General features: G+C 44.0%; 1 protein-coding gene across 1 annotated transcript in view; it reads right to left on the bottom strand.

Annotated features, from left to right (window-relative positions):
* Positions 1–26,555, bottom strand: part of xylt1 (xylosyltransferase I) — a 271,771-nt gene extending 245,216 nt beyond the window's left edge. The window contains exon 1 of the mRNA XM_078240920.1: positions 26,274–26,555. Coding sequence (XP_078097046.1) covers positions 26,274–26,480 — 207 coding nt within the window. The 5' untranslated portion in view covers positions 26,481–26,555. The remainder of the gene's footprint in view (positions 1–26,273) is intronic.
* Positions 26,556–27,354: the final 799 nt, after the last annotated feature.

The following is a 27,354-nucleotide window of genomic DNA, read 5'->3' as shown; positions in this document are numbered from 1 at the left end:
AACAAAAATCTTTCAAACAGATTTATCACTGCATAGGCTAAATCTCACATGATACCGGAATCCAGTTCCTTGGGGTGAATGTTGATTTCAAATGATCTTGAAAACTCAGAGCAGTTTGTAGTCAGGTCAGCTCCCCAAAACACCAAAGCACAGATTCTTTGCTGAAGCATGGCAACAAGCCTGTCAGCTAACTGTAAAATTTTCAAAGTAAAACAGAGAGAAAGAGACTTCTTTTCCAGGTTGCTTCTAAAACTGCCTCTAACACTGCAGCCAAAATGAAACTAAAAATGAAAATCTCTGCCACCTGAGCTGCATACAGTTTTCTTTTCCTCCTTCCAGCAATGACATCACCCAAGGCTGTGACCATGGTTATAAAGATACACTAACATCACACCCTCACATAGCAAGTGCTAGTGTGGTTCCCAGACAGATGATAGTGATAGAAAGGGAGGTCTCAGAGCCCAGATGAGTCTCCTGACCATTCTGCTGCCTCGCACCAGCTTTTACTGGTGAATGTGCCAACCAGCAGGCTTCCAAAACCCCATTCTAGTTAAAATAGCACTGTGCTACAAATGACACCATCAACTTGTGCATTTTAAGTAACAGGTATCTGGAGTGACCTGAAATTGCGCAAAGAGAAAACTGCAGCAAGTGAGAACAGGATGACCTTTGGTTGATAAGTCGGTGCCTTCATCTCCAGGCCTTCCCACACACATTCCCCACACAGACCAAGGTTAAAATGTCTGCCACCGTTTCAGGTCCCAATAGTAATGGGACCTGGATTTAAAATCATGTTAAGCAGCTTGGTAGCTCAAAATATGACTCGCTAGATTAATTTCTCGAATGCAAATGGCCTGCAGGTCTGTTAATGGCTTTTTCACATAGGTCAGTGCTGATTAACTGAATGCAATCAATTAAAATAAACAGGAAATGGAAATGAGTAGAGAGCGCAGGGTCCTCCTCCTCTTGGTGCTTGCCTCTTCGGATGGAGCATTTACATTCATTTATTTCAATGTATTTTATCACTTTATTATTAATGTGGTGGGAAAGGCAACAGCCTGAATCAAGTATAGCAGCCGAATGGTTAAGGTACTAAATCAATAATCCAGAGGTTCAGAGTTCAAATCCCATTAGGCAAGCTGAAATTTAATTCGAGTTATTAATGAAAAAATAACCATGGAAACTGCTGGATTGTTGCACAAACTATTGTCAGGCGGAACGGTCACGACAGATTGGTAAAAACTGTATTTTCTTTGTAAAAATGGACACTGTTGGGCTTTCAAAATGACTGGCACAGATCACCTGACTTTTGGAACTGCAAGCTGGCTAGCTTCTGGAAGCTTCTAAAAGTGGATGAAAATGACCACAGTCTTGTGGAATGTCAGTACCCACCTCAAAACATCAAGGACACGACAACCTCAGATGCCCTGTCTCTAGAACTGCCAGGTAACAAGGGGGAGCTATCGAAACTGATGATGCACAAGGAAGTGCCAAGGGTTCCTATCTGTTGCCATTGTATGTCAATGGTTTTACCAGCCTCCTCGAAACCTGCTTCCGAGAGATTTACCTTGAATCATCTTCAGAGTAGCAGACAAGAACTTTTAACCAGGGAGAGGGAGAAGACATCCAGAAACAGTTTGTGATCTGCTGCATCTAACTGGGCACTTTTGAAAATGCCGATTCAGCAAATCCAGAGAAGACAGCAACTTTCCCTACCATAAGACAGAGGAGCAGAATTAGGCCACTCGGCCCATCGAGTCTGCTCCGCCATTCAATCATGGCTGATACTTTTCTCATCCCCATTCTCCTGCCTTTTCCCCATAACTCCTGATCCCCTTATTAATCAAGAACCTATCTATCTCTGTCTTAAAGACACTCAATGACCTGGCCTCCACAGCCTTCTGCAACGAAGAGTTCCACAGATCCTCCTCCCTGTAAACTTGATTCCACCTAACAAGCTTACCTGTTAAAGCAACCTCCAGCAATTCAACAGTGAAAGCTATTGCAGTTGCAGAGACAACCTCAAAACCTTCACTTCAGACAACGCAACATTTCAACTTCAAAAAACTACCATGCTGGCATCAAACAATGTAGACTGAAGTATAATTTTCCTTTATCTGTAACGAATCTTGGCGTGTGCATTTGTTAATAACTTTACGTTTTCGTAAATAACTTCTGGAGCAATTGTGCAAAATAAACTAATCTTTTTCTTTAAGTAATTTTGAGTCCCTTAAAATTGAATTACTCATTCCAAAGGCAAAATATACAGAGACATGCACAAATACATTGTTCAATGGCAGCTTTGGGTAAACACATACTAAAGTGTGTGTGACACTCTACTCTCCGAGAATGGGTTTAGCTAGGCTGATCAAATACAATCCGAATAGAATTGCTGGACTAGCTGGGAATTTGCTTAGACACATGTTCAAAGTTCCTCGGCAACATAATAGGGACAAGCAGACCTTACTTTTATTCCCCGCCAGCTTCAAGATTTTTTGGGGTTCTTGAGCATAAGAATATAAGAAACAGGAGCTATAGTAAACCACTCAGACCCTCAAAGCTGCTCTGCCAATAAACAGATCAGAGTGTGGCTTCAACTCCACTTTCTTGCCTGTCCCCCATAACCTTCGACTCCCTTGACAATCAAAACTCTGCCTAACTCAGCCTTTACTATATATTCAACCTTGAATATCTTCAATGAACCAGCCTCCTCTGCTCTCTGGTGAAGACAATTCCAATTGGGTAACCACCCTCAAAGAAGGAATCCCTCCTCATTTCTGACTTAAACGCAAAAACGTCTTATTTTGAAACGGTCTCTCCTAATTCTAGATTCCCCCACCAGGGGAAACATCCTCTCAGCATCTACCCTGTCAAGCTCTCTCAGAATCTTAAATGCTTCGATAAGATCACCCCCTCATTCTTCTAAAGTTCAAAGAGGATAGACCCAACCTGCTGAACCTTTTTTCATAAGACAACAATCGAACACATCATAACACAGCAATCAATGCGGTGAATCTTTTCTGAATTGCCTCCAAGGCAAGATGACCAAAACTGCACACAGTATTCTAGCTGGGAAGCAGAGAAACTTTTAATAAACAGAGTATTTCATACACTGGATAAAGAGCTGAAATCAGTTTCATCTTTAACATGACTTTAGAGAAACAACAGTTGACAGCTATAGCCCTCTGGGTTTCCTTTACTGCCAATATTTCCCCAAATGAACGGAGGAAGAAATGACCACTGCTTCCTTTTAACAGCATAGTGCTGTTGCACAAATTGTCCCCTTTCCTTATGCAAGGGACTGAGAAAAATGGGGATTTGTGGGGAAGACATTTACAAGTGTTCTTTGTCCCTTGTGGGTTTCAGTGTCCTGTTTGCTGAACAGGATGCTGTTTGTTGAGTGATGTGGGCTGGGCCAATCGGATTGCTCTGGGGGCGAGAAGAAAAAAAAGGTGCCAGGAAATGAAGAGCGGCGGAGTAAGGCAGGGAGTGTGCGGAGAGAGACAGCCACGTTTTGAAGAGGAGCTTTTCCCAGGCAGTGAGAATTCGGTTTGGAGTGAGAGGCAGCCAGGCGTTCTCCTGCCTGTTCTTTTCATTACTGCCGAGGAGGACAGCCTTCAGCGCACTCGACCTGCGTTGCTGCACGGATAGCTCGCGGCACCTCTGCCTCCTACAGCATCATCTTCCACACGTGTCTCTCTTCTGGACTGTGTGTGTGTGTCGTGAATAACTGGTGGGGACTATACAATCCAACTGGAACAGTATCTACTAGTGTGTTACTGAGGACGAGTTTCCCCACGTGTGCACCAACGGATGGGCCCCAATGGTTATAGATCAGAGCTCACTGTTTTATGACTGTTAATTATATTTGTTATTAAATTTATTTTTGATATTCTGATTACAGTACTGACATTTGTGGGTAAACAGGGAATTAGCCAAATCAACATCAACCGCTAGGAATTCGGGATCCTGTTGATTGAATATTTAAATAGTAGCCCCATATAGTGGTCAGCAGGGGGTTACTCTTACTTCGAGCTGGCAGTGAACCACATGGGCCTAGACTGGCAACCTGTTGTCAGAATGAGGGCTTCCATTTTAATCATGCCCTCATGAAAGCTCTGATGAGCCAAATATACCAAACACATTAAGTACCACGGTTATTGGGATGGATTTTTAAGTTGGAATATATTAAAGAAATGTTTTGAAATGAGAAGTAAATTCTTGCAGAGTACAGCGGAGGGGGAAATAATCCCAGCAGGGAGACAGAGAAACCAAATTAGAACTCAGCAGATACATTACACTTGCTGCAGGAAAGCATTTAGAAATGATCAATGTTGCCTTCCGATTGTAATCGATCACGTTTGGCCTGGATTACCAAAAAAATAAACAACTGAGAATCTTAAAATCCTGTGCTTTCTCAGTCTTGTGCTGTTTTGAGCGCATGCCCTCCCAATTCCCCAAAGAGGGAGGGTGTGCGCAAGTGAGCATGAAGGGTGAGGGATAGAATTGATCAGGAAAGTCCCTGCGGAATTTCCACAGTAGCATGAACTAACCCAGCGAAGCAAAGAAAGGGAACAATAAAAATAATGGAGCCACAATGGCCAAGCTGGGCAACAAGCAGGACTAAACCTCCTGTATTGGAAATGAGTTTTTGCTGGGATTTACTAAATCACTGTCCCAAAATCAGAAAAGCAAAGTTTTGTCATCAAAGCTTCATCCTGAAAAGTGCTCGAGTGTTGTTTACTTCACCTACTCTTAGTGCGCGCTCTGGGAATTTCATCCCAGCTCAGCAGCTTTCCACTGTCCTGCCCATCTTGATTGATATCACGTTAAGCAGCCTCCTGACCCTGATCTGCTTCAGCATTAGACAGTTGTTGCTATAACTCACCATCGACAGGGTTTGTTGCCTCTCTCCGTCCAACAATAGCTGGCAGTTGGGCTCATTCAGAGTCCATTAAGATGATGCTGCTTGGTGAGTCCACATGCACAGAATACTAATGACCAGTCGCACAATCGGAGGGGGTTGTTTTGGCAGTCGTTTTGAAAACAAACGCTCCAATTTATTTCATTAGGGTTCAAGTGCAGACATTCAGGTGCTCCGGAGCTCGACCTTTGATAGACATTTGGAACGACACCAATTATTTCAGGTGAAAATTTTCCAGCGTGTTTTTACCATGATTGTGCGCGATCCATCAAGGTTTATCAGCATTACAATGAGTTTCACAATCATGTCAGGCTAAAGGTAATTTTAAACAGTCTAACAGCACAGTGCTGCTGTTTCTGGGTCCATTCACAAAGTAGTAAAAATGATCAGGTTTAAGTAAACAGTACCTGATTTGGAGGGAGGGAAGGGAGGGCATTACCTCAGTTATCTACACAGTTAGCATGTGGTTCAGACTAATACCCATGATGTGAAGATGTTGGTGTTGGACTGGGGTGGGCACAGTAAGAAGTCTCAACACCAGGCTAAAATCCAACAGGTTTATTTGGAATCACAAGCTTTCAGAGCGCTGCCCCTTCATCAGGTGAGTCCCGATGAAGGAGCAGCGCTCCGAAAGCTCACGATTCCAAATAAACCTGTTGGAATTTAACCTGGTGTTGTCAGACGTCAGAGTAATACCAACAGCTAAATCACAACATACACACACAATATATTTTTTAATATATATATATTACAGTGGTTCAGCGAATAATTGCCAGGGACATGTCTTCATGCAGAGAATAATGACAGTGTTGGACGAGGACTTCCTCAGTGTGGCAATCAGCATCGGATTCCTGCTCTGTGCCCAATAACTGAAGTTTTTCCCGTATCTGTCTCGCTCAGAGTTTAGGTAGCTGTCTCTGAAACCCAGAGTCGAATTGGAGGGGAACACGCCCCTTTTTATTTACCACACTAGCTGCCTCAAGCCAAGTCCAGTGAAACTGACTGGCCAGTGAAAGGCGAGAGCCTAATCTAAGTGGATAGGAATTGGGAGGTGGGGGTGTGGGAGATCCGGTAGTGGTGTGGGAGGTGGGGTGGGAGGTGGGGAGATGGGGTGGGGGGTTGGGAGGTGGGGTGGGAGGTGGGATGGGGGGCAGAATCAGAGATAGGGAAGGGCGGGGTTGAACAACCTGCGGTGGTGGAGGGCTTGGACAATCGTGGGTTGGGGCAGGTAGCAGAGCGATGCCAATTTGGTTAAGGAGACAGGCCTGCGGTGGAGGGGTGGGGGATATATCCCACAGGGTGCTAGTCTGGATCTTTATAGTAGTTACTCAGAAGTTAGAAAAGATTTTAATTCTTCTTTTTCTGAGTAACACATTTTAAGTTGGTGATTTATGTCATTTTTAGATGGGATAATTGCCCAGAAGAGGAGGAAGTTAACACTTCTGAGCAATTTCTGTGCAAACCTTTACTGTTGAAATTCCAAGAGGGTTTCTCCAGCGCATCTTTGGGGCACCCTCTCAAATCCATGCTGGGGAACTCAGAAGCTACAGCTTAACTACTCTGAATAGATTCAGCACTCTGATTCAAGTTCGTTAATTGAACAAAAGCTAAGTTTTTTGATGATTTTCAAATTTCTAACAACCAGTTATAGCTTTTAAATTTTAAAAAAATGCAAGCGTCAACATAAAGAAGATTAAACTTCCACTCGTGTACCTAGCATTATACACAACTTCACCCCCAATAACTGTATTCATCTGCTGTGCCATGTTCTATATCACAAGGCAAATTAAAGTGGGCATGAAAACATTAAACTTGAATACTACTTGAAAAGGAAAAGATTGTAAGGCAATGATAACACAGAAGGGAAATTAGGTTAATTGGAGAACTATTTCTACGCGTCAGTACAAATACAATGGGCCGTAGAGCCTCCGTCTGTGCTGTATGTTTCTATGATTCTACACACTGGCTGAGTGAACAGTGAGCACTGGCCTATCGCGTTACTATCTGTTACTCTGCTTTAGTTAAAAATCCTGTGGCACAAGAACTATAACATTGTCAGTAGTCTTTACTATTACTCAGTTTTGGTCTGTCTGGGCTATTTTGATTGATCTGTTTATGGGCCGCACTGGTTGGTAGGTTTATTTGGTGGGCAATGCCTGGGCACATATGGTGGGCCGTGGGAAAGACTGAAGCATGTGACATATGTGCAACTGAAAAGGATTGCTGGTGGCAGCAGGGTGGTGATGGGAGACAGGGGTTGGCAGAGAACAGAAACAACAGAAGGTGAGGAAAGCCCAACAATAAAGCAATCTTGGCTTTAGGGATCATATATGTTGTTGTTGATTTACTAGTGTCACAAGTAGGCTTATATTAACACTGCAATGAAGTTACTGTGAAAATCCCCGAGTCACCACACTCCGGCGCCTGTTCGGGTACACTGAGGGAGAATTTAGCATGGCCAATGCACCTAACCAGCATGTCTTTTGGACTGCGGGAGGAAACCAGAGCACCAGACACAGGGAGAACGTGCAGACTCTGCACAGACAGTGATCCAAGCTAGGAATTGAACCCAGGTCCCTGGCGCTGTGAGGCAGCAGTGTTAACTACTGTGCCACCGTGAGGGATAGGATGCGATTGAGGGGAGCAGGGTGGTGATAGCAAGATCAAGATGGTGATAGCATGTCAATGGAAATGGGGGGCTGGGGGGGGGGGGGGGGGGGGGGGGGGCTGGCTGGCACAGGAGAGAGGGATGGTGGATTGGTTAAGTGCGGCAAAAAAGCACTTTTATTATTTAATATGACTGATTCGAAAGCTATTCCTTGTGCTAAAAATGAGGATTCACTAGATTTGAAAGAAAATGTTCTAGAAAGCTGTTGTGTGAATTAAACAAAGAGCAGCGTTGATTCTACAGATGAAGAAAATGTTAACAGTCTATACCCTCCAGATTTTCAACAGTCCAACTCCAATGGGCATGCCACTGCACAAACTGTGACTCAAGGAAGGCGCCATTATAATATTGCTGTAAAACTCAAATCCTAAATAAGGACTTTGTCATGGAACAAGATTGGTGGTTAGGAGGCTGTTTTCTTTGATGATAGATGTTGAAATTCTAACAGGCAGATTTCAGAGTGTTTATTCCCTGAATAATATTTAGTCCATCAGATGTAAACGTGTCATTTCAAACTGGGAGTAACAGCTCCCAATCCACCTTTCACATTCAATGACTATAAACAAGTCACATCAGACTCCTGGCACAATTTGCACTTTTAATCCTCAGTCTGTTTTTACACATGGACAACTTTATGCAGAATGAGAAGTTTTGATTCTGTTAAAGTCTTTGGTGACAGGCTAACCAGAAATCCTCTATTTAAAGAAATACCGTTTCATTAAAAATACCAATTTGACCACAAGTGTTTTGTTTTGATTTATTATTATCACCACATGTATTAGTACAGTGAAAAGTATTATTTCTTGTGTACTATACAAAGCATACCGTTCATAGAGAAGGAAAGGAGAGGGTGCAGAATGTAGTGTTACAGTTATGGCTAGGGTCTCGAGAAAGATCAACTTAATGCAAGGTAGGTCCATTCAAAAGTCTGATGGTAGCAGGGAAGAAGCTGTTTTTGAATTGATTGGTACACAATCTCAGACTTTTGTATCTTTTTCCGATGGAAGAAGGTGGAAGAGAGCATGTGTGTGGGGGTCTTTGATTATGCTGGCTGCTTTTCTGAGGCAGCGGGAAGTGTGGACAGTGTCAATGGATGGGAGGCTGGTTTGAGTGATGGACTGGGCTTCATGCACGACCCTTTATAGTTTCTTGCGGTCTTGGGCAGAGCAGGAGTCAAAAGAAGCTGCGTGATACAAACAGAAAGAATGCTTTCTATGGTGCATCTGTAGAAGTTGGTGAGAGTTGTAGCTGACATGCCAAATTTCCTTAGTCTTCTGAGAAAGTAGAGGCATTGGTGGGGCTTCCTGAACTACAGGGTCTGCATGGAAGGACCAGGACAGGTTGTTGGTGATCTGGACACTTAAAAACTCGACAATTTCTACTTCGGCCCCCATTGATGTAGACAGGGGCATGTTCTCCTTTACGCTTCCTGAAGTCGATCTTCTTCGTTTTGTTGACATTGAGGGAGAGATTATTGTCATCGCACCAGTTCACCAGATTCTCCATCTCTTTCCTGTACTCCGTCTGTTCAGGTCTTCAAGTGTTTGTCAGGCCTCTCACTGGTACTATATAATTTTTTCTCTGTTCCTTCAATGTGAGCATCATAAATTACATAATAATATATCATATAAAGAACAGCTGGCTTCGAACGAGCAATTCGATGAAAGAGTGAAATTTTAGCTGTCAATAATTTTAATTAGGAAGCAAAATCGTTTAGAGATTTTCAGTTTAGTGGTTAGTGCAAGTATGGGTCACACACAAGCAGCAGATGAGCTGCAGTGAAACCTCAAAAATGCATCACCTGCTGAAACACGCTGCCAGCTATTTAGAATATAGAACCTTTAGACAAAGGTTTCATTATGGGTAACAAAACTAAAAATCTGATCTTTACAATTTCATTACACAAGACATAGAGGAATCATTCTCCGGCAGTGAACAGTTTAATTAAGTGTCGCCTTGTCTACAATGCACCAAGGCCACACAGAACAACACTGTGCAGTAGATGTGGGATCGGACTCGGGTAAAAAAAGTAATAAAACTGCAGGTTTGATGGTATCTAGCTATAGATTTTCATGTTTAAAACAATCCCATGGTACCATTTTGAAGAAAGTCTTAGGCCAATATTTAGCCCATAGCCAATTTCACTGATACAGGTGATCAGGCCATTATCACAGCTGTTTTCAGAACCACATTGTGAGCAAATTCTGTGCTGCATTTTCTACAATACACTGCAAAATACAGCACTTAGTTGGTGGATCGGCATTTTGAGCTCATGGAGTGTGCACGTCTATCCTTTTTTTGATGTACCTGAAATAATGTATCAACTATAAGTCACAACAATGAAAGTTTTTAAAGATACAAGCCTCCATACCCATACTTCCCCATTCACAGAAAATGCTGGAAAAACTCAGCCACCAGCTCTGAAGAGTCACAGGGACTTGAAACATTAACTCAGTTTCTCTCCTCATTCATGCTGCCAGACCTGCTGAGTTTAATGAGCATTTTTGGTTTTGCCAGATTCCCAGCATCTGCAGAATTTTGGCCGGAATCTTATCACCGTTCAGGTCAGCGGGGTTTTCCCATCCTGCTGCAGTGAACGGAGACTTGCCTGGCCATGAAATTCTCTGATCGTGCTGCAGCGGGAGCGTGGTGTGCACAGCCGGTAAGATCACACCCTTTGTTTTTATTCCCCATTCACAGTTTTCTCCCCTCTAACCCCAAAGGCAATGATTGGCTACATTTCCAGAAGCACTCCTCACTCAAGGCCATTTCACACCTTGACTCCAGGCAACCAATGCTGATACCTCATTGCACCTACAAAGGACTCGCATCAACACTTCCCAAACAATCTGCACTCATTTTGCAGCAAGTTACTAGATAGTGATCACTTCAGCACAAAAAAGTGAAACCTTCCCAATCAGGTAATACATTTTCCCGCTAATTGTGTCAAGAGAACCCACATTGATTTATTTATAGATTGAAATGTTTCATTGATGAAGAATTGATTGAGAAACAATGTGCAATGCATTTTGATTCTTGTCTTCAATGTAGAAACTAGAAGCAGTAAGCCATTCAGCCCTTCGAGCCTGCTCCACCATTCATTTGAGTTGCCTAGCTCTAACTTTGAAGTTAAACCTCCTTGTTCTGGAGTCCCCAACACAATCCAAATCCCAGTATTTGAAACAAAATTATGTCCTTTGGCATTGCGGGTTCTCAAAGTTAATACCATTATTTTTCTGTCACAATTACTATCACATGAATGCCAAGAAAACAGGCTTTGTGGGACAGAGCAGTGTAAATTATTGCTCCTGGGTTAAATGGTGATAAATTGTAAATCCAAAAAGACAAATATTTTGCCACTGAGAGTGACCATAAAGATCAAAACCTTTCAGCAAATGATGAGTGACATGCATTGTGTATCAGGAATCTATTCTTAGTGCCGTTCCTATCATCATGAGTAAGTGGAAAAAATACTCTCAATGAAGTGGGCCTGGAGTCACACCCTGGTAAGGACGCCAGGTTTCCTTCCCGGGATGGCACAGTGGTTAGCACTGCTGCCTCTCAGCTCCAGGGACCCGGGCGACACGGTGGCACAGTGGTCAACACTGCTGCTTCACAGCTCCAGGAACCCAGGTTCAATTCCGGTCTTGGGTCACTGTCTGTGCGGAGTCTGCACGTTCTCCCCGTATCTGCATGGGTTTCCTCTGGGTGGTCCTGTTTCCTCCCACAGTCCAAAGATGTGCAGGTTAGGTTGATTGGCCATGCTAAAATGCCCCTTTAATGTTAGGGGGATTAGCACGGTAAATACAGGGATAGGGCCTAGGTGGGATTGTTGCTGGTGTAGACTCGATAGGCCGGATGGCTTCCTCCACTGTAAGGATTCTATGAATGAGGATTGATTTTAAAAAGTATTAGTTTGTGGAAAGTACAAAATATTGTGAAGAATCTTCTAGAACGTTACAGATTCTTTTTTGAAAAATGGTGAAAATGGATTATATTCGTTTTGGGAAGAAAGTTCCACAAAATCGGACACAATTAACAATGGACATACGTTGTTGGCCAATGTGTGTGTGTTAAATGATTGAGTAAGTCACAAGGATGCTGAAATAATGAGGGAAATACAGGCAGCAGATGATTTTCCTGGCAAAAGCTCACTGCCTGTTATCAATTAGTTAAAGGTCACAGTTAAATGTTAAAATATATAATCGTACTTACCATCGACAACATAAAGTAGTTAAGCCAAGAGGAAATTGTTTGACATCACAATCTGCCAAGTGATAAATCAAATCGCTAACTCCAATCTTGGGCAATGACTAATGTGTAAAACATTAAAAGATTTTAAGATTAAAACATGACTTCAAAATCTTCAAGGAATTAGTGCACAATATTGACATTGTACCAAATCCTTTCCTTGGGTAAACCACCTCCAAAAGGCCAGATGGTGATGGGGAGGTGTTGGTGATGGGTTATGGAGGGCCATTTGGCCTGGGTTTCAAGTTCAAATGGGGCCTCAAATTTAGACAATTGTTAACTGTTTGGCATTTGATAAGTTTTGCAACTTGTTTTTATGCACATAAGGAAATAATATCGGAAAAGAAAGCAAGTTTTGCTGCTCCGTATCGTACATCAGGCAGCATCCGTGCTGCCCATCCTATTGGCCTATGACGGAGGGTGTAAGCACACATGCAGATAATAAGGCAATAGGGCTTGCACATGGTTGAAGTTGTTGTGCTATTCGTTCGCAATAATCCTTTATAATGGATAGTTTTTAACAAAGTGTGAAGAATGAAAACACTCTTCTCTGGATTGCAAGCTAAAGGAATTACTTCAAGACACAAACTTGGACTCAAGGCTGCTTCCCAATATCACAAATGCATTGTGTATTTTTGTCTGTATCAGTGGCTTCAAGGTGAGTGCACTTTCAGTGTGTCGAAGCAGGTAAAGAACTGTCACCATTCAACCATGAGACAAGAGCGTTTGACTGGTCGCGCCATGCTTAATGTCAACAATGACATTGCACAAAAGCTTATTTTTCCTCACTAATTAGTGTATTTGCACAGAGAAAGGCTGGAAAAGCATTTGTTAAATAAAAAAATCAAATCATGTCTCACTCTCTTTTGGTGCCCTTTATTATCATGCATCTTTTTTTTATTATGGCTAGGGCCTCAAAAGCTGGAATGGGCCCAGGTCTTTCTGACCCTCCATGAGGGCCTGCTTCTCAACATACTTGCTGCTTTGCTATATGCAATTTGATTGCAGGTGCTGATTCTGGCAAGACAGCTGAACATCGTGCTCACGGAGTGAACTGCAAGCACCACGGAACAGAAAATCTAAAGTAACACCCAACAACTGCCTGACGTTACAACTGAAAAGCCACAAATTCCTTTGTCCCTCCAGGACCTGTTGGGATTTCGTGTTGTCCGTGGAAAATGCATCATGTACTTAATTTCTTGTGAATACAATTACAGAATTTGGATAGCTCAGTAAAAATAAAATGGTGCAAAATTCATACACTCACAGTTAAACCAAATGTTGGTTTCACCTTCAGTGAATTGCCACCTTACCGGAAAACTAAAATTAACCGTCCCACCCTCACCACAGATCAGAATTGCAACTATTCAGAGAATAATTGCAAACTGAGCATATTGTTAAAAGACACTGATATAAGAAGCAAAACCAATCGGTGCTACAGTATTAACCCGGGTAGTGAATTTTCTGATAAGAGTCAACTTAGAAAATGGGATAACTGGAGTCTGGCTAATTGTTATTTCATTACTGGATATCGTGGGTGGCACAGTGGTTAGCACTGCTGCCTCAGGGACCCGGGTTCAATTCCTGGTTTGGGTCACTGCCTGTGTGGAGTCTGCACGTTCTCCCCGTGTCTGCGTGGGTTTCCTCCGGGTGCTCCGGTTTCCTCCTACAGTCCGAAAGACATGCTGGTTAGGTGCATTGGCCATGCTAAATTCCCCCTCAGTGTACCCGAACAGGTGCCGGAGTGTGGCGACTCAGGGATTTTCACAGTAACTTCATTACAGTGTTAATGTAAGCCTACTTGTGACACTAATACTTAAACTGATCTTAGTCAACACTTTGTGAAATTAAGCCAGGACAAAGCAATATATATCTACTAATGCTGGGTTTGTGATCTCGAGTCAACACAGTTATTTTTTCAATTGAGAAACCAAGGTGAAGGGATATCTAATGTACCAAGCACTGGACACCAGCAAGGCTCAATAGAGTGAAGATGATGATGATAGCTATTATAGGCTGCAGAACTGGTTACTACAAGAACTACACGTGATCAGCAATCATCTCTTCAATCTTGGCCTCCAAATTCAGCAGAAAAAGTTGATCAAGTTTCTCTGACCCATAAACTAATTAAATGAATTTAAGGCAGCCCATTAATCAACTGAACAAAACCCCAAACTCACTTATCCATTCTATCTAACTCCATTTCAGAAGATTGGTACCCAGGAGCTTAATTATGTCAGTGTGCTCCATCGAGTTTCATTCGGGATAGAAGCTTTGAAAAATTATGGAAGCATTTTAGAAAAGCAGAGATTTCAGAATTAAACTGCAAAGAAACTGATTTCAATGCAACCCCCTTCTTTACCCAGAACTGCTCGGCAATTCTTTGTGGGCTTGTCAACAATTGGATCAAATACACAGCTGGCTCTGAAGTCAGACAGTTGCATCACTTACACCAGCTGTCACACTCAAGTAGTGCAAACAGCTCTGCTTCTTTGCCCTCACTGATGAAGAAATTGTATGTGTCCTGTAAAGGAGGCCAAAAGGATGACGAGATTGCCATGCCAATCCCAAAATTCTGCTCAAGAGTGAGACAGGAGTCAATATTAGGGGAGCATTTGTCTGAACAGAGGTTTGTCTCCCTAGCCAGCTCTATCTGCAATCGGCCTCGCAATTCCACGTGACATTCTCTGCACTCTCGACAAGCTGTTGCATTAGGCTTGCCATGTAGGACTGAGGCTGGTGCAATATTCTCTCAACTATCTTTCATTGCAAGGTCACTTACAGTCCACGATTGAAAAAGTTAATCAATCTGTAGCTTTCAGCAAGATTGTCCCAGTTTTACTGTGCTTATTCATTGCTGGATAAAATAATTGGGGGGAAATGGTTTCCAAATCTCAATACAACATCAAGAGCAAATCAAAGGTTTTCTACAATGTCACAATGCAGTTATGTTCAGCAAAGGAAGCTCTCCATGAAACTCTGGCAGTATGTGAGCTACTCAATCATGACCTCTCACATTAACAAATTACTGCATTATTAGTGGACGAATTGTGTTTGCGTTCTAATGGAGAGCAGAAATAAGAATGTATTAAAATCACTGCCTAATGGATGAGGGAAATAAATATGTAGAATTGTATTCATTCAAATGTCAAATAGAAACTTTCATCATTTCCTAGAATTATCAGTAAAAATAGTAAACAAAAATAAGGCCCAGTCTGAGCAAAAAAGACTGCAGGTACACAAATGTTGATAAAATATGCTGATTTAGAATCTTACTCAAATCATCTGAACAGAATGGAACATTACGGGTCCAACTTCATCCATCATTGTCCACAATTATATTCTTTTAAAGTTTATTTATTAGTCACAAGTAAGGCTTACATTCACACTGTAATGAAGTTACTGTGAAAATCCCCTAGTCGCCACGCTCCGGCTACACTGAGGGGGAATTTAACATGGCCAATGCACCTAACCAGCACGTCTTTCAGACTGTTGGAGGAAACCCACACAGACAAAGGGAGAACCCACACAGTGACCCAAGCCGGGAATCGAACCCAGGTTCCTGGCACTGTCAGGCAGCAGTGCTAACCACTGTGCCACCCCAAGTTTTAGACATTAGTTGAAGGAAAGGGGAAATGTGATTAGATTGTTCAATGTGACAATTAACAAATACGGATACTCGTCCAAAAATAGAAGCAGGTGATCAAGGCAGAGGGCAGAGCTTTTAATCTGTGTCACGAATGGGTCAAGTACTGGACTGCTGTTTGGACTAATCAGGAACCGCAAGTGGACAAATGTAAAGCTGAGTCATCCATCATTAGTTGGTAAGCTGAGTATCACAGAGTTTCATCAGTTTGCATCAGTGCCTCAGGAGAGAGGTGGGGTTAAAGCAGGGGCATGGGAGTACCCTGGAAATTCTGGAGGGGGTACAAGGACAGCTAAATTTAACTGCTGGGCCGCATTAGCACCATTTTTATTCCACTTCCCCACCTGGCGGTTGGTCAGATTGACGGTGGGGCGGGGGGGGGGGGAATCACAGCTCGCAATCAGGAGGGAAAGTGAGATTGTGCCTCAGAACCGCAAGTTAGGGAGGGATGGGTCAGCCGATCAGGGCAGGTTGGGGCCACTTTGAATTTAAACTGCTTTGCCAGGTGGGAAGGTTAAATACTGACCTCTCACACTCAGGGGTCAATTGTGAATCAACAAAAATTAAGTGATTAGATATTAAAAAGGTCCACAGGCACACGGGCTGAATGGCCTCCATTCCGCAATGTTTCAGTCTAATTATTTGAATCATTAATTGAATGATTTTACTAATGAACTCCAGTATGAGTAATCCATACATTAAAAGACACCTTCACAGTATTGACACCAAATAGGGTGGAACGGTGGCACAGTGGTTAGCTCTGTTGCCTCACAGCACCAGGGGCCCGGGTTCGATTCCTGGCTTAGGTCACTGTTTGGGCAGAGTCTACATATTCTCCCCGTGTCTGCGTGGGTTTCCTCCGGGTGCTCCGGTTTCCTCCCACAGTCCAAAGATGCGCTGGTTAGGGTGCATTGGCCATGCTAAATTCTCCCTCAGTGTACCTGAACAGGCGCTGGAGTGTGGAAACTAGGGGATTTTCACAGTAACTTCATTGCAGTGTTAATGTAAGCCTACTTGTGACACTAATAAATTCCTGTGGCCTGCGCTGCTCAGTTTCACCAAAATATGCAAATGACTTAATAATCATATTTTTGTCCAAGAACATTTTGTCAAATCCTTTTTTTTTGTTGTTTCAAAATGTAAAAAAACAATTAGCAATTTGACGAACAGTATTTCTTCTAAAATAATATCTTTCAGCTTGTATTAAAGGGTGCAGATTTCAAATCTTCACAGTATATATCTTAATGCATTTCACGGTTAATCACCTAAGCTGCTTAACAGTTTAATATGGCTTACTGTGGATTAGACCAGAAGTTAAGAAGATTTGCCTCCTAATACTTAACAGTATGAAAGATATTCCAGCCTTATGCCTCTATAGATGGCAATTTGCTGTTTTGTCTCCACTCAAACTAAAGGGAACAGCAACATGTGTTGCCTCGGTATTACAATGAACTTTACACTATCCACAAATATTTTACAGACACAAGCCAAACAATTATTGTTCTGGTAGCTTTGAAAGATTAGCGAAAGCAAAAAGTGGAAGACTAGTGCAGGCTCCGCTTGGAATACCGTATGTAATTCCAATCTGCACTCCACGGTGCAGGCTCCCGTCAGTGAAAAGGGTTCTGTGAAGGACAACACATCACAGGTGAAGCTATGGAAACTGGGGATATTGATGCAGGGGGGAAATCTCAGAGCTAATCTTATTGAGATATTTAAGATTCTGATGCAGGTGATTTGAGATGTAGTAACATTCAATCACCAACCTACAAGGAGACACAAAGCTCAAGCAACTGAATGTAAATAGTTCAGACTGAAAAAGCATTCACACAGGAAGATGAAGAGAAGGAACAGGCTACATGGGAGCCTGTGGGGACAATGGAGGCATCAGGCTATCATGGGAGACTGTGAAAATGGATAATAATGAGAATTTTAAATTTATATAAATGCTTCCTACATAGGAAATGTCCCAAGCTGTATTATGAGAGGGATAGAAACAGATGAAACAAGTAACAGAAAGATAAAAGCTAAATACTCGGAATACTGGAATCTGAAACGAACAGAAAATGCTGGAAAATCTCAGATGGTCCAAGGGCTGGTATTAAGAAAGCTTTCAATGGTGGAAAGGCAGACAGATCAGCGGAGCTGAGATGACCGAAGGATCTCCACCTGAGATGGGGCCAGAGTTGGAAGACTGAAGGGGTCCAAGGCTGGAGGACATTGCTATACTTTGGAGGCGTGAGACCGGTATAGACCATGAAAAAGACATACTGAATGAAAGGATATGGGTGGTTGATTTTTGAATATGATGGAGGTTATAAAATGAGTCAACAAGGACAATCGCACAGAAAGGGGGCCTAGAGGTGATAAAGATTGGGTCTAGGTGAAAATAGGACTGAGGTGGGCACTAAGCAGTCTTGGCGACGAAGATGATGTATGGCTGGTTGATCACTAAGGTCATGGCTGATCCTGCACTTCAGCTCCAATCTCCCATCTGCTCCCAATATCCTGTTCCTTCTCTTCAGCTTCCTGTGTGTATGGTTTTAAAATCTGAACTATGTCCCTTCACTTACTTGAGCTTTGGTTTGTTTCTTGTTGTAGAATTCCAAAGATTCACACCCCTTTGAGTGAAGAAATTTCTCATCTCAGTCCTAAATGATCGACCCCTTATCATGAGACTGCGCCCCATGTTCTAGATGTCCCAGAAAGGGGATCCACCGCTCAGTACCTATCCTGTCAAGCTCCTTCATTAACCTCAATGTTTCAGTGAGATCGCTCCTCAACCTCTAAACTCCAGAAAACATGGGCCTATTTACTCAGCCTATCACAATCCAGGGGCCAGCTGAGTGAACATTAGCTGCATGGCTCCCAATGCAAGTATATCCTTTCTTAAATATGAAGACTAAAACTGCAGTTTTCCAGATGTGGTCTCACCAAAGCCCCATACAATTCACAACTGTAGCAGGGCTTCTTTATTCCTGTACTCCAATCCCCTTGCAAAGAAAAAGACAAAATACCATTTCATTCCTAATTGTTGCACCTGCATGCTAACTTTGTGTTCTCTGTATGAGTCTCTCTGAACATCAATATTTACAAATCTCAATTCAAAACATATTCTGTTTTTTAATTCCTGTGATCAAAGTGAAGAACCTCACATTTTCCCACAATATACGCCATCTGTGTTGCCCACTCACTTCACCTATCTCTATTTCTTTGCAGCCTGCATCTGCCTAGCTTTGGGTCATCACCAAACTTAGTGATACATGATCTCTGTCTCTTCATCCAAGTTTTTAATAGCTGAGGCTCCAGCACTAAACCTTGCAACACTCCACTCGTCACAGCTTGCAAACGTGAAACTGCCCCATTTACCCAAACCCTCCATCCATGCTAACATATGACCCTGAACCCAAGAGCCCGTGCCTTGTGTATTAATCTTTTGTGTGGAATTTTATTGAATGTCTTTCAGAAATCCAAGATTATTATAGCAATGGTTCCTCTTCATCGCCTTACTAGCTACATCCTTAAAAACACCAACAAATTTGTCAAACAGGAATTTCCTTTCATAAAACCATGTTGACTTGTTCTAATCACACTATACTTCCCTAAGTGCACTGTTTAAAAAATCCTTAACAGTTTAACATTTTGCCAATGACTAATGTTGGCTAACTGATCTGTAGCTCCATTTTCTCTCTCCCTCCTTTTTTAATGGTACATTTACTAATTTCCAATCCACTGAGACTGTTATAGAATCATTGCCAGTGCATTCACTATCTCCACAGCTATCTCTTTAAGAACTCTAGGATGTGGGTCATCAGGTCCTGGGGATTTTAGTCCCTGGGGTTTCTCCAGTACATTTTCTCTACTAATATTAATTATCTTAATTTCCTCACTCCTAACAGACCCCAGGTTACACTCCATTGTTGGTATGTAACTTGTGTTTTCCACTGTGAAGATAGACACTAAATATTTGTTACTGGATGGGAAGAGGAAGGGAAAAGGAATGGAATTTGTGTTGTAGGGCCAAAACTAAACCGTTCTGTCCTCCCACTGCCATGACTTGATGTCAATCAGATAGTGTAGCTGTCAATGATTCAGTTACCATTTCCAACAACTGCATAGGTGTGGACATCCAAAGAGGGCAGAATGAAGCTTATCATGATGTTTGACGCCTCAGTAACTTCCTGACACTTCGGTCAGACTTTTCAATTGGTAGTGGGGCCAGAAATGTGTCCTGGTGCGCTAATAAATAATAATGTGTTTATGATCTTAACAGATGCGCAAATATTAATGCTGATTAACATTTTCTTTTTGCATTGGTTTAAGGATATTTTACTAGCTTACTAGTTCGCAATTAAGTCAAATACAATCAAACCCACTGATTCATTTCAGCCTAAGGTACTGGAAGAGTATTTAGAAGGTCAATTTGCTGTCAGAATGTGTTCATGGATAGCGGCAGTGTGGACTGCCCCGATGCCATCAGATATCAGCACATGGCATTATTCTCCATTAAAACCATTCTGCGCTAGGGACCCAGGTTCGATTACTGGCTCAGGTCACTGTCTGTGAGGAGTCTGCACGTTCTCCCCGTGCCTGCGTGGTTTCCTCGGAGTGCTCCGTTTCCTCCCACAGTCCAAATGACGTGCTGATTAGGTGCATTGCAAATTAAAAGTAAAGTTATTTATTAGTCACAAGTAGCTTACATTCACACTGCAATGAAGTTACTGTGAAACTCTCGTAGACGGCACACTCCAGCGCTTGTTTGGCTACGCTGAGGGAAAATTTAGCATGGCCAACTCACCTAACCTGCACATTTTTGGACTGTGGGAGGAAACAGGAGCACCCGGAGGAAACCCATGCAGGCGCAGGGAGAATGTGCAGACTCCACACAGAGTGGCCCAAGCCGAGAATGAAACGTGGGTCCCTGGAGCTGTGAGGCAGCAGTGCTAACCACTGTGCCGCCCTGGCCATGCTAAATTCTCCTTCAGTGTAGCTGAACAGGGCCGGATTGTGGTGACTAGGGGATTTTCGCAGTAACTTCATTGCGGTGTTAATGTAAGCCTACTTGTGACACTAATAAATAAACATCAGTTTGATCAGAAAGAATGCAGAGCGCTGCAAATATATACCAGTATTAACTCATTTTCACAGTTTGTGACCCGATCACATAATACATCAGCAACATGGTTTTAGATATATTAGCTGATTCCAGTCACCAGATGTGCAGCCACGGTGGTACAGTAGCAGCTGTGTACCACATCATTTGTACTGATGGAAACACCAGCAATGTTGTTAAAGCTGAAGCCTGATTAGAAGCAATTCATAATTGATTTTTGTAGATTTTAACACGAATGCTGATTGTTGCACAGCTAGAGTGCCACTCAACACCATACCAGAACAGGGTGAGATATAGGCGAGATCTGTGCATCTGCGAAGCAATATCACAGGGAAATTTCAAATGCACTAACTTAAGCAGAGCTGCCAACATCAGCAAATTAATTTGAATATCAAATTTGCTTCCAAAAATTTACAAATTGAAACAAAGGTTTCCCCAATATTTGGCTGGCGTGGTGTCCTAGTCACCTTGCATGGGAGTCATTACTGCATTCTCGCAATAACGGCAGCTCTTTAATATGCACAGATAGAATATCATTTATATCAAATCTTCTCATTATCCCCAGGAAATATCCCAAGGCTCTTTGTACATATTGAATCAAATTGTGCAGTTACTGCAGTTATGTGAAAAACCAGAGACCTGTTTGCTTCACAAGGGTGACTAGCAGAACAAGATCTGGCAGCACATCTATAACAGTTTCAAATCAACTTCAAATCCATTCTACAAATAACTCCATCATCATTCTGATTTACTAAGATTGATCATTTAACTAGAAACCTTAATTGGTTTGTAATATTGATAATTCGATGATGCAATGAGATTCTGCCAGTGGTGAAGTTACGTGTTGGCAATTCTCATCGTGACCTATCAATTAAACGTTACCAATCTCAGAAAATACAACGCGTTAAGCTGTGAAAGGATCGAGATTGTTTGTCACATACAGCTTAGAGACAGGCAGATTTCACAAACACTGCAGCAGATTTCCCATTGTTATAAAACGCCAATTTAAAAATATATAAATAATTATTATATTTTTAATTTGATGTTTAACCATTGTTTGCAGAAATACTCCTAAGGAATGACAATTAAGATTACAGCATCTGATGAGGTGACTGCTGTACTTGCAGCTTAATACAGCCAGGGTTTAAAAAGCAATTCTATATCCTACTCCTTTAATGGTGACTTTATTTTCTCACATTAAATGACAGCACTGTACTGGGTTAAATTGGCTTTCGGGACATTGACCTTTACTTGATAATTGAGATTAAGCAATTAGAGCCAATAAAAAGTGACAGGGAAGTCTCCAATAAGGGCTAGATGTTGAATGACTGCACAGTAATGGAGAGAGCTGGGGGAAAAGACATCCAGACAATTATAATGCAGGACTATATCGCACCGCAATGCCACAGCAGAGTGGCAGAACTAACCCTGGAGCTGCTACTGCCTCCAGAGCTTGTGCATCAAACATCACCTAAAGGTTAGTTTCACAGCTCCCTCAACCTCAGGTCAACATCCTAGCATCAACCTCTCAAATCTGAAGCTAAATATTGCAGGGAATATTAAAGAGCACTTTAAAATCATACAATGACTTTCTCCGAAAGAGATTCAGGAAAAAAAATTAAAATCACCACCATTACTACTATTATTTGACTTTACCCCAAGGGAAATGAGGGCAAGCTCAGTGCGGAGGGATGCACAAGTCCAACTTTGAACCCAACTGACGACCCCAGTCAGCTGGAGTCAGAGAGCCCTCAATATAATCTGCTACATCAGTGATGCAGCTAACAATTTCATTTCACATTGAGGATTTTATATTATAAAAAGATAATTTTCTTCACAAATTCACAATATCAAGTGGCCTGATTTTGTGTGGACTATTTCAATAGTCATTGAATCCGTTCATGAACATTCCCCGTGACATACACAGCAAGGCTTTTTTAAAAAATCTATATTTCAAAATGTTCTTACACGTGCGAGGTCAAAAGAACAGAAGAGTGAAATTGTGCCCAATAAAATGTCTTCCCATAATTATAACCCAGTTAAATAGCTGGTCTCTTAAAAATATTTAAATAATCTACTGTATTAAAAGCAGCATGGCAGATGGTTAAATGTACAATGCATTGTCAGTATGAAGAAAGGAAAGGCATACTGTATGAATCACTTCCACTATTAAACTGCTGACATTTTTTTACTTGGTATGTACATACTGAGCAGACAATCCTTTCAGCTTCCACTGCCCGGTGCACTGTAAAAGCTGCTTTGCATCTCACCACTAAAACTGGCCACCAAAGATCTCAACAGAAAGCCAATTCATAGCCAGGTGAGTGTGACAAACTGTAACTCTGAAATGGTGTAAACTTCCTTGAAGCACAACTCAACAGTTCAATGCTGAATTCAGGATTACCTCCCCAAAACAGCCAGACGTTATTCAGCAAGGGGACACATCACTATCCAACAGCCTGTCATCCCAACCATCTCAACCTCCTTCCCTAACAATGATCACCACAGACCTGACTTCTAACTTTCACAGACACCAATTGGAATCATCACCATCTCTTGTCCACATCTCTTAACCCACCTAGAACCATCAAAAACAGAAAATGCTGGAAAGTCTCAGCAGGTTCGACAGCACCCGTGGAGAGAGGGAATAGAGCTAACGTTTCGAGTCAGGATGATCCTTTGTCAGAACCATCTCTATCCCCATGCCCCCCTTTCCTAGCAGAGTGCACAATGATTCCTCATTCTTCACATCACAGTCACAACCATCTCTGCCAGCACAGTTCAGTTTCTGTCCATTTCTTGGACTCAAACCTGTCTCCTCACACACACCCCACTCACCCCGTCATCACTCAACCTCCGTATCACTGTCTGCCTCCAAAATCCGTCAGAACTATCTACAACCACCCCCCCCCCCCCAATTATCTTCACTTCTACTAATACCTGGCTCAACAGCAAAACACCTGTCGACATTACCCCTCTTTCAACGAACCCACCGCACTCCACCGTCTACCCTCCACTTTGGAATGACTGAACCCTATTTCCACCTCTGTCTTTATGATCCAGCCAGGGCTATTCGTTGACCGATTCTCTAATGCGAGGCAGCTCTCTGTTTGCCTTCCCTTTACTATCAGTGTTAACCACATCTTTCTTTGTGATTTACATCATTAAATCATATTTCTAGCTGTCTCTCTGACAGAACCAGATGTGTTGCTTTTTTTCTGAATAAAACAACCAGACTAATCTCTCCAGCTTTCCCTGACAGATATACACTGAACTTGGGAGATTTAAGGCAGACTTAAAGACCAGCACCGGACTGCCACTGTTTTTCTTACAGATGTTAAATGTTGTTTCTTGCCCATTAGTCATTTGAGCTTTTCCACCCCCCCCCCCCCCCCCCATTGCATATGGATTGATCATACAGCTGACTTGTTATAATGGGGCAAATAGTCCGGGTGGGTTCCTCGTTGTGCTTCCCGTGTTGCCTTCTCGAAAGGGGTCAGACTCTGATCTGTAAGACTGTGGGAAGTTCCTACAGTTCTTATTTCGATTTACAGCATTGGCAGAACATCTGTCTCCAAAATATCCATCAAAACCCCCGAAAACCCAGCTTCAGACTGGGGAAAATGGGTTAAGCGCTGGGCTCCAGCTCTAGGGAACCCTCCTCATAAATCACCATCTGGCCCTCCTGCTCTCCTTTGTGGCGAAGCGGAGTGAAATCAGAGCTCACACTGCTGCACAGTCCGACAGAGGGATTGTTCCTGCTGCTGTGACTGTGTGTAGCTTCCTACCAGGGACGTTCAGTCTGACTGAAGGATGGGCTGTCTAGTCCTGTTGATTTGACATTACAGAGCGCACTCTTGGTGATCTGACAATGTCATTCATTCACAGAGAGGCCGGTCTCCTTTCTTCATTCAGAAGTCATGACAATGCTGCATTTAACCTGAGTTTCAGCTGTGTGGGATGTACAGGGTTCGTTTCTCTCTCCCCTCACTCCCCCGCGGTGGGTAAATTCCTAACCCCCCCCCTCCCCTGTTGGACAGCGCTCGGGTATTCTGTCATCTTTAAGATTAAGAGATGAGCATTAATCTAGAGAGTATATCCAGCAGTGTCTGTAACAGCTCCCGTGGCTTGCACACGGTGCTGAATGTGGAGAGGCTCCGGCACAGCAAGATTCACTCTCATTCTGCACAGGAACCAGCCGAAGCTGCACTGGACAGCACAGGAGGGGAGAGACCAGTCTCGCTCGGTCAGAGCCGCCTTCCCATCTCAACAGTGAGGAACACAAGAGGGGGGACAAACGAGCAGCACTGCAATGCTCGCCGAGGATAACAAGAACCTCACTATTGACTGCAACTTTCCATTTTGCAAAGATGATTCTCAGCAATAATGGGTGCTGGGCTGAGAGCCTTCTTAATATTTGAAGCTGCGTCTCACAACTACTTCCCAAATCAGAGTCTGATTCTAAACAGTAAAGAAATGGGGGAAGCACCTTATGGACAACACACAGAGAGAGCATCAAACAGACAGCCAGGCACTCCTGAACCACACTGTGGGGTAACTTCACCGCACTATTGATAGTAAAATGCCAAATACTCGTTTCTCTACAATTTCCAGCCCTGTGATAGCAACGTGACACCCAATGTGAAGATGATGAGATTTTGCAGTTTAAACACAACTCGATGCTGTCCCTGTGCAGCTCCATGCAATGGAGTGAGGGTCTGTCTACGTACTGTTAGAAAATTGCCTCTCTGTCCTCTCACCCAGCAGATATTAACTGGGTAAATCAGAACCCTGAACACTCTGGGGAGGGAGGAAGCATTAAATCAGGAGACATGTCTGCAAAAATAAAAAATAAATAATACTGACTGAGATCCTGTTTGAATTTCAATGAATGAATGAATGAGGAGAGAGGGAGGAGGAGGGAGAGGGAGGAAGATGGGGGTTTCGGGGAGGACAGTCGAGAGGCTGGGGTTTGATCAGAGATGTATTTCTGCAGCAGCTGCAGTGGGGGTACCCTGGGGGTCTATTTGTGTGGGTCTTCCATGTGTGTGGGGGGGTCTGTCTGTGCATGTGGGGGGAGTTTGTGTGTGGGGGTCTGTGTTTGGGGGTCTGTGTGTGTGGGTCTGAGGATGTGTGTGTGGGGGGTTTGTGTGTGTGGGGGGTTTGTGTTTGAGGGGGTCTGTGAGAGGATGTGTGTGGGAGGGTTTGTGTGTGGGGGTCTGTGTTTGGGAGGGTTGTACGTGGGGGTCTGTCTGTGTGGGGACTGTGTCTGTGTGGGGGGGGGGGGTTTGTATGTGGGGGTCGCTGTTTGGGAGGGTGTACCACGGGGGTCTGTGTGAGGATGTGTGTTTGGGGTGTATGTGTGGGGGGTGGGCTCTGTATGGCGATCTATGTCTAGGTGTGTGTGTGGGTGTTTGGTGGGGGGGGAGGGGGTGGTCTGTATCTGTGTGTTGGGCTGTGTGTGTGCGCCTGTGTCGGGGGTGGGTGGCTAATGTCCAGCTGGGACGGGACACAGTGATGGGGGATGGTGAGGAGGGGATGCTGGAGGGGGTGAGGGGCAGGGGGTGAGGGCCAGGGGGTGGGGGGTTGGGGGGTGAGAGTCTCTCAGCATCAGCACCATCCTGCCCGGCGCCGCCGCGCTGCAGCGCCCTGAGGGAGCGGGAGCACATACCAGAGCGTCGCCGGGGAAGGCTGCTCCTCTCCGGGGCGCCTCTCGGATGTTCCGGGCGGTGTGCTGGGTGCCGCTCTCGCCCTCTCCGTCCAGGCTGCTGAAGTTCCAGAGCAGCAGCGCGGTCTGCAGCAGCAGCACGCTGAGCGCCAGCAGCGCCGCCGAGCGCGAGCGCCGCGCCAACCGCCGCCCGCACGCCGGGGCCGCCATCGTGCCGCCGCACCGAGCCGCAGCAACGAGCGCCTCACAGCCGCACCGAGCGCCGCCACCGCTCCCGCTCCTCACTCGGACAGAGCTGAGCGGACAGCACCTCCCGCCGGCCCGGCCCGCCGGCACCGCCACCAATCACAGCCCAGCACCGGCCCTGGAAACCAATCACAGCCCGGCACCCACAGCCAATCACAAACAGGTACCGGCATCCACAGCCAATCACAGGCTAGCTACCTGCAGAGAACGAACCAATCAACGCCAGGAACTGGCTGGAACAACCAATTACAGCCCGACCCTGATACCCAATCACAGCCCCGCTCTGGCATCTAAAGCCAATCAAAGTTCAGGCCCGCGCAGCCAATCACACAACAGCATCGCTGCAGCGAACCATTCAACGCCCGATTCTGGATCTGACGAGCCAATCCACGCACAGACATTAACAGCCAATCGCAGTCCGACGGCCGGTTAAACAGCCAATTAGAACCGAGCCAGGGAAGCCAATCAGAGCCCACGAATACAGCCAGGGGCCAATCAGAGATCAGCACCGAAACCCCTACACCTAATCACCGCCCAGAACCGGCCCGGGGAACCAATCAGCGCTTCGCAGTGACTCTAACAACGAATCACCGCCAACACTGGCAGGACCAACCAATCATAGTCCAGGATTTGCCCAGGCGACCAATCACAGCGCACCGACCCCGATCAGCCAATCAGCTCTCAGACTCCTTCAGAGCGAACCAATCACCGCCTCCCCTTCTCCAGCCCCGCCCCTACTCTGCCGGGACAGCCAATAGGCAGCGGGCACTGGTCCGACCAATCGGGCACAGGATTGAAAAGTCCGGCGGGGGTGATTGGACAGTTCCTGCGGCCGGCG

Source organism: Mustelus asterias, chromosome 23 (genome assembly GCF_964213995.1).
Source record: "Mustelus asterias chromosome 23, sMusAst1.hap1.1, whole genome shotgun sequence".
Taxonomy (NCBI): Eukaryota; Metazoa; Chordata; class Chondrichthyes; order Carcharhiniformes; family Triakidae; genus Mustelus; species Mustelus asterias.
The sequence above is the reverse complement of the archived record's forward strand: the minus strand, read 5'-3'. Positions and strand labels throughout refer to the sequence as shown.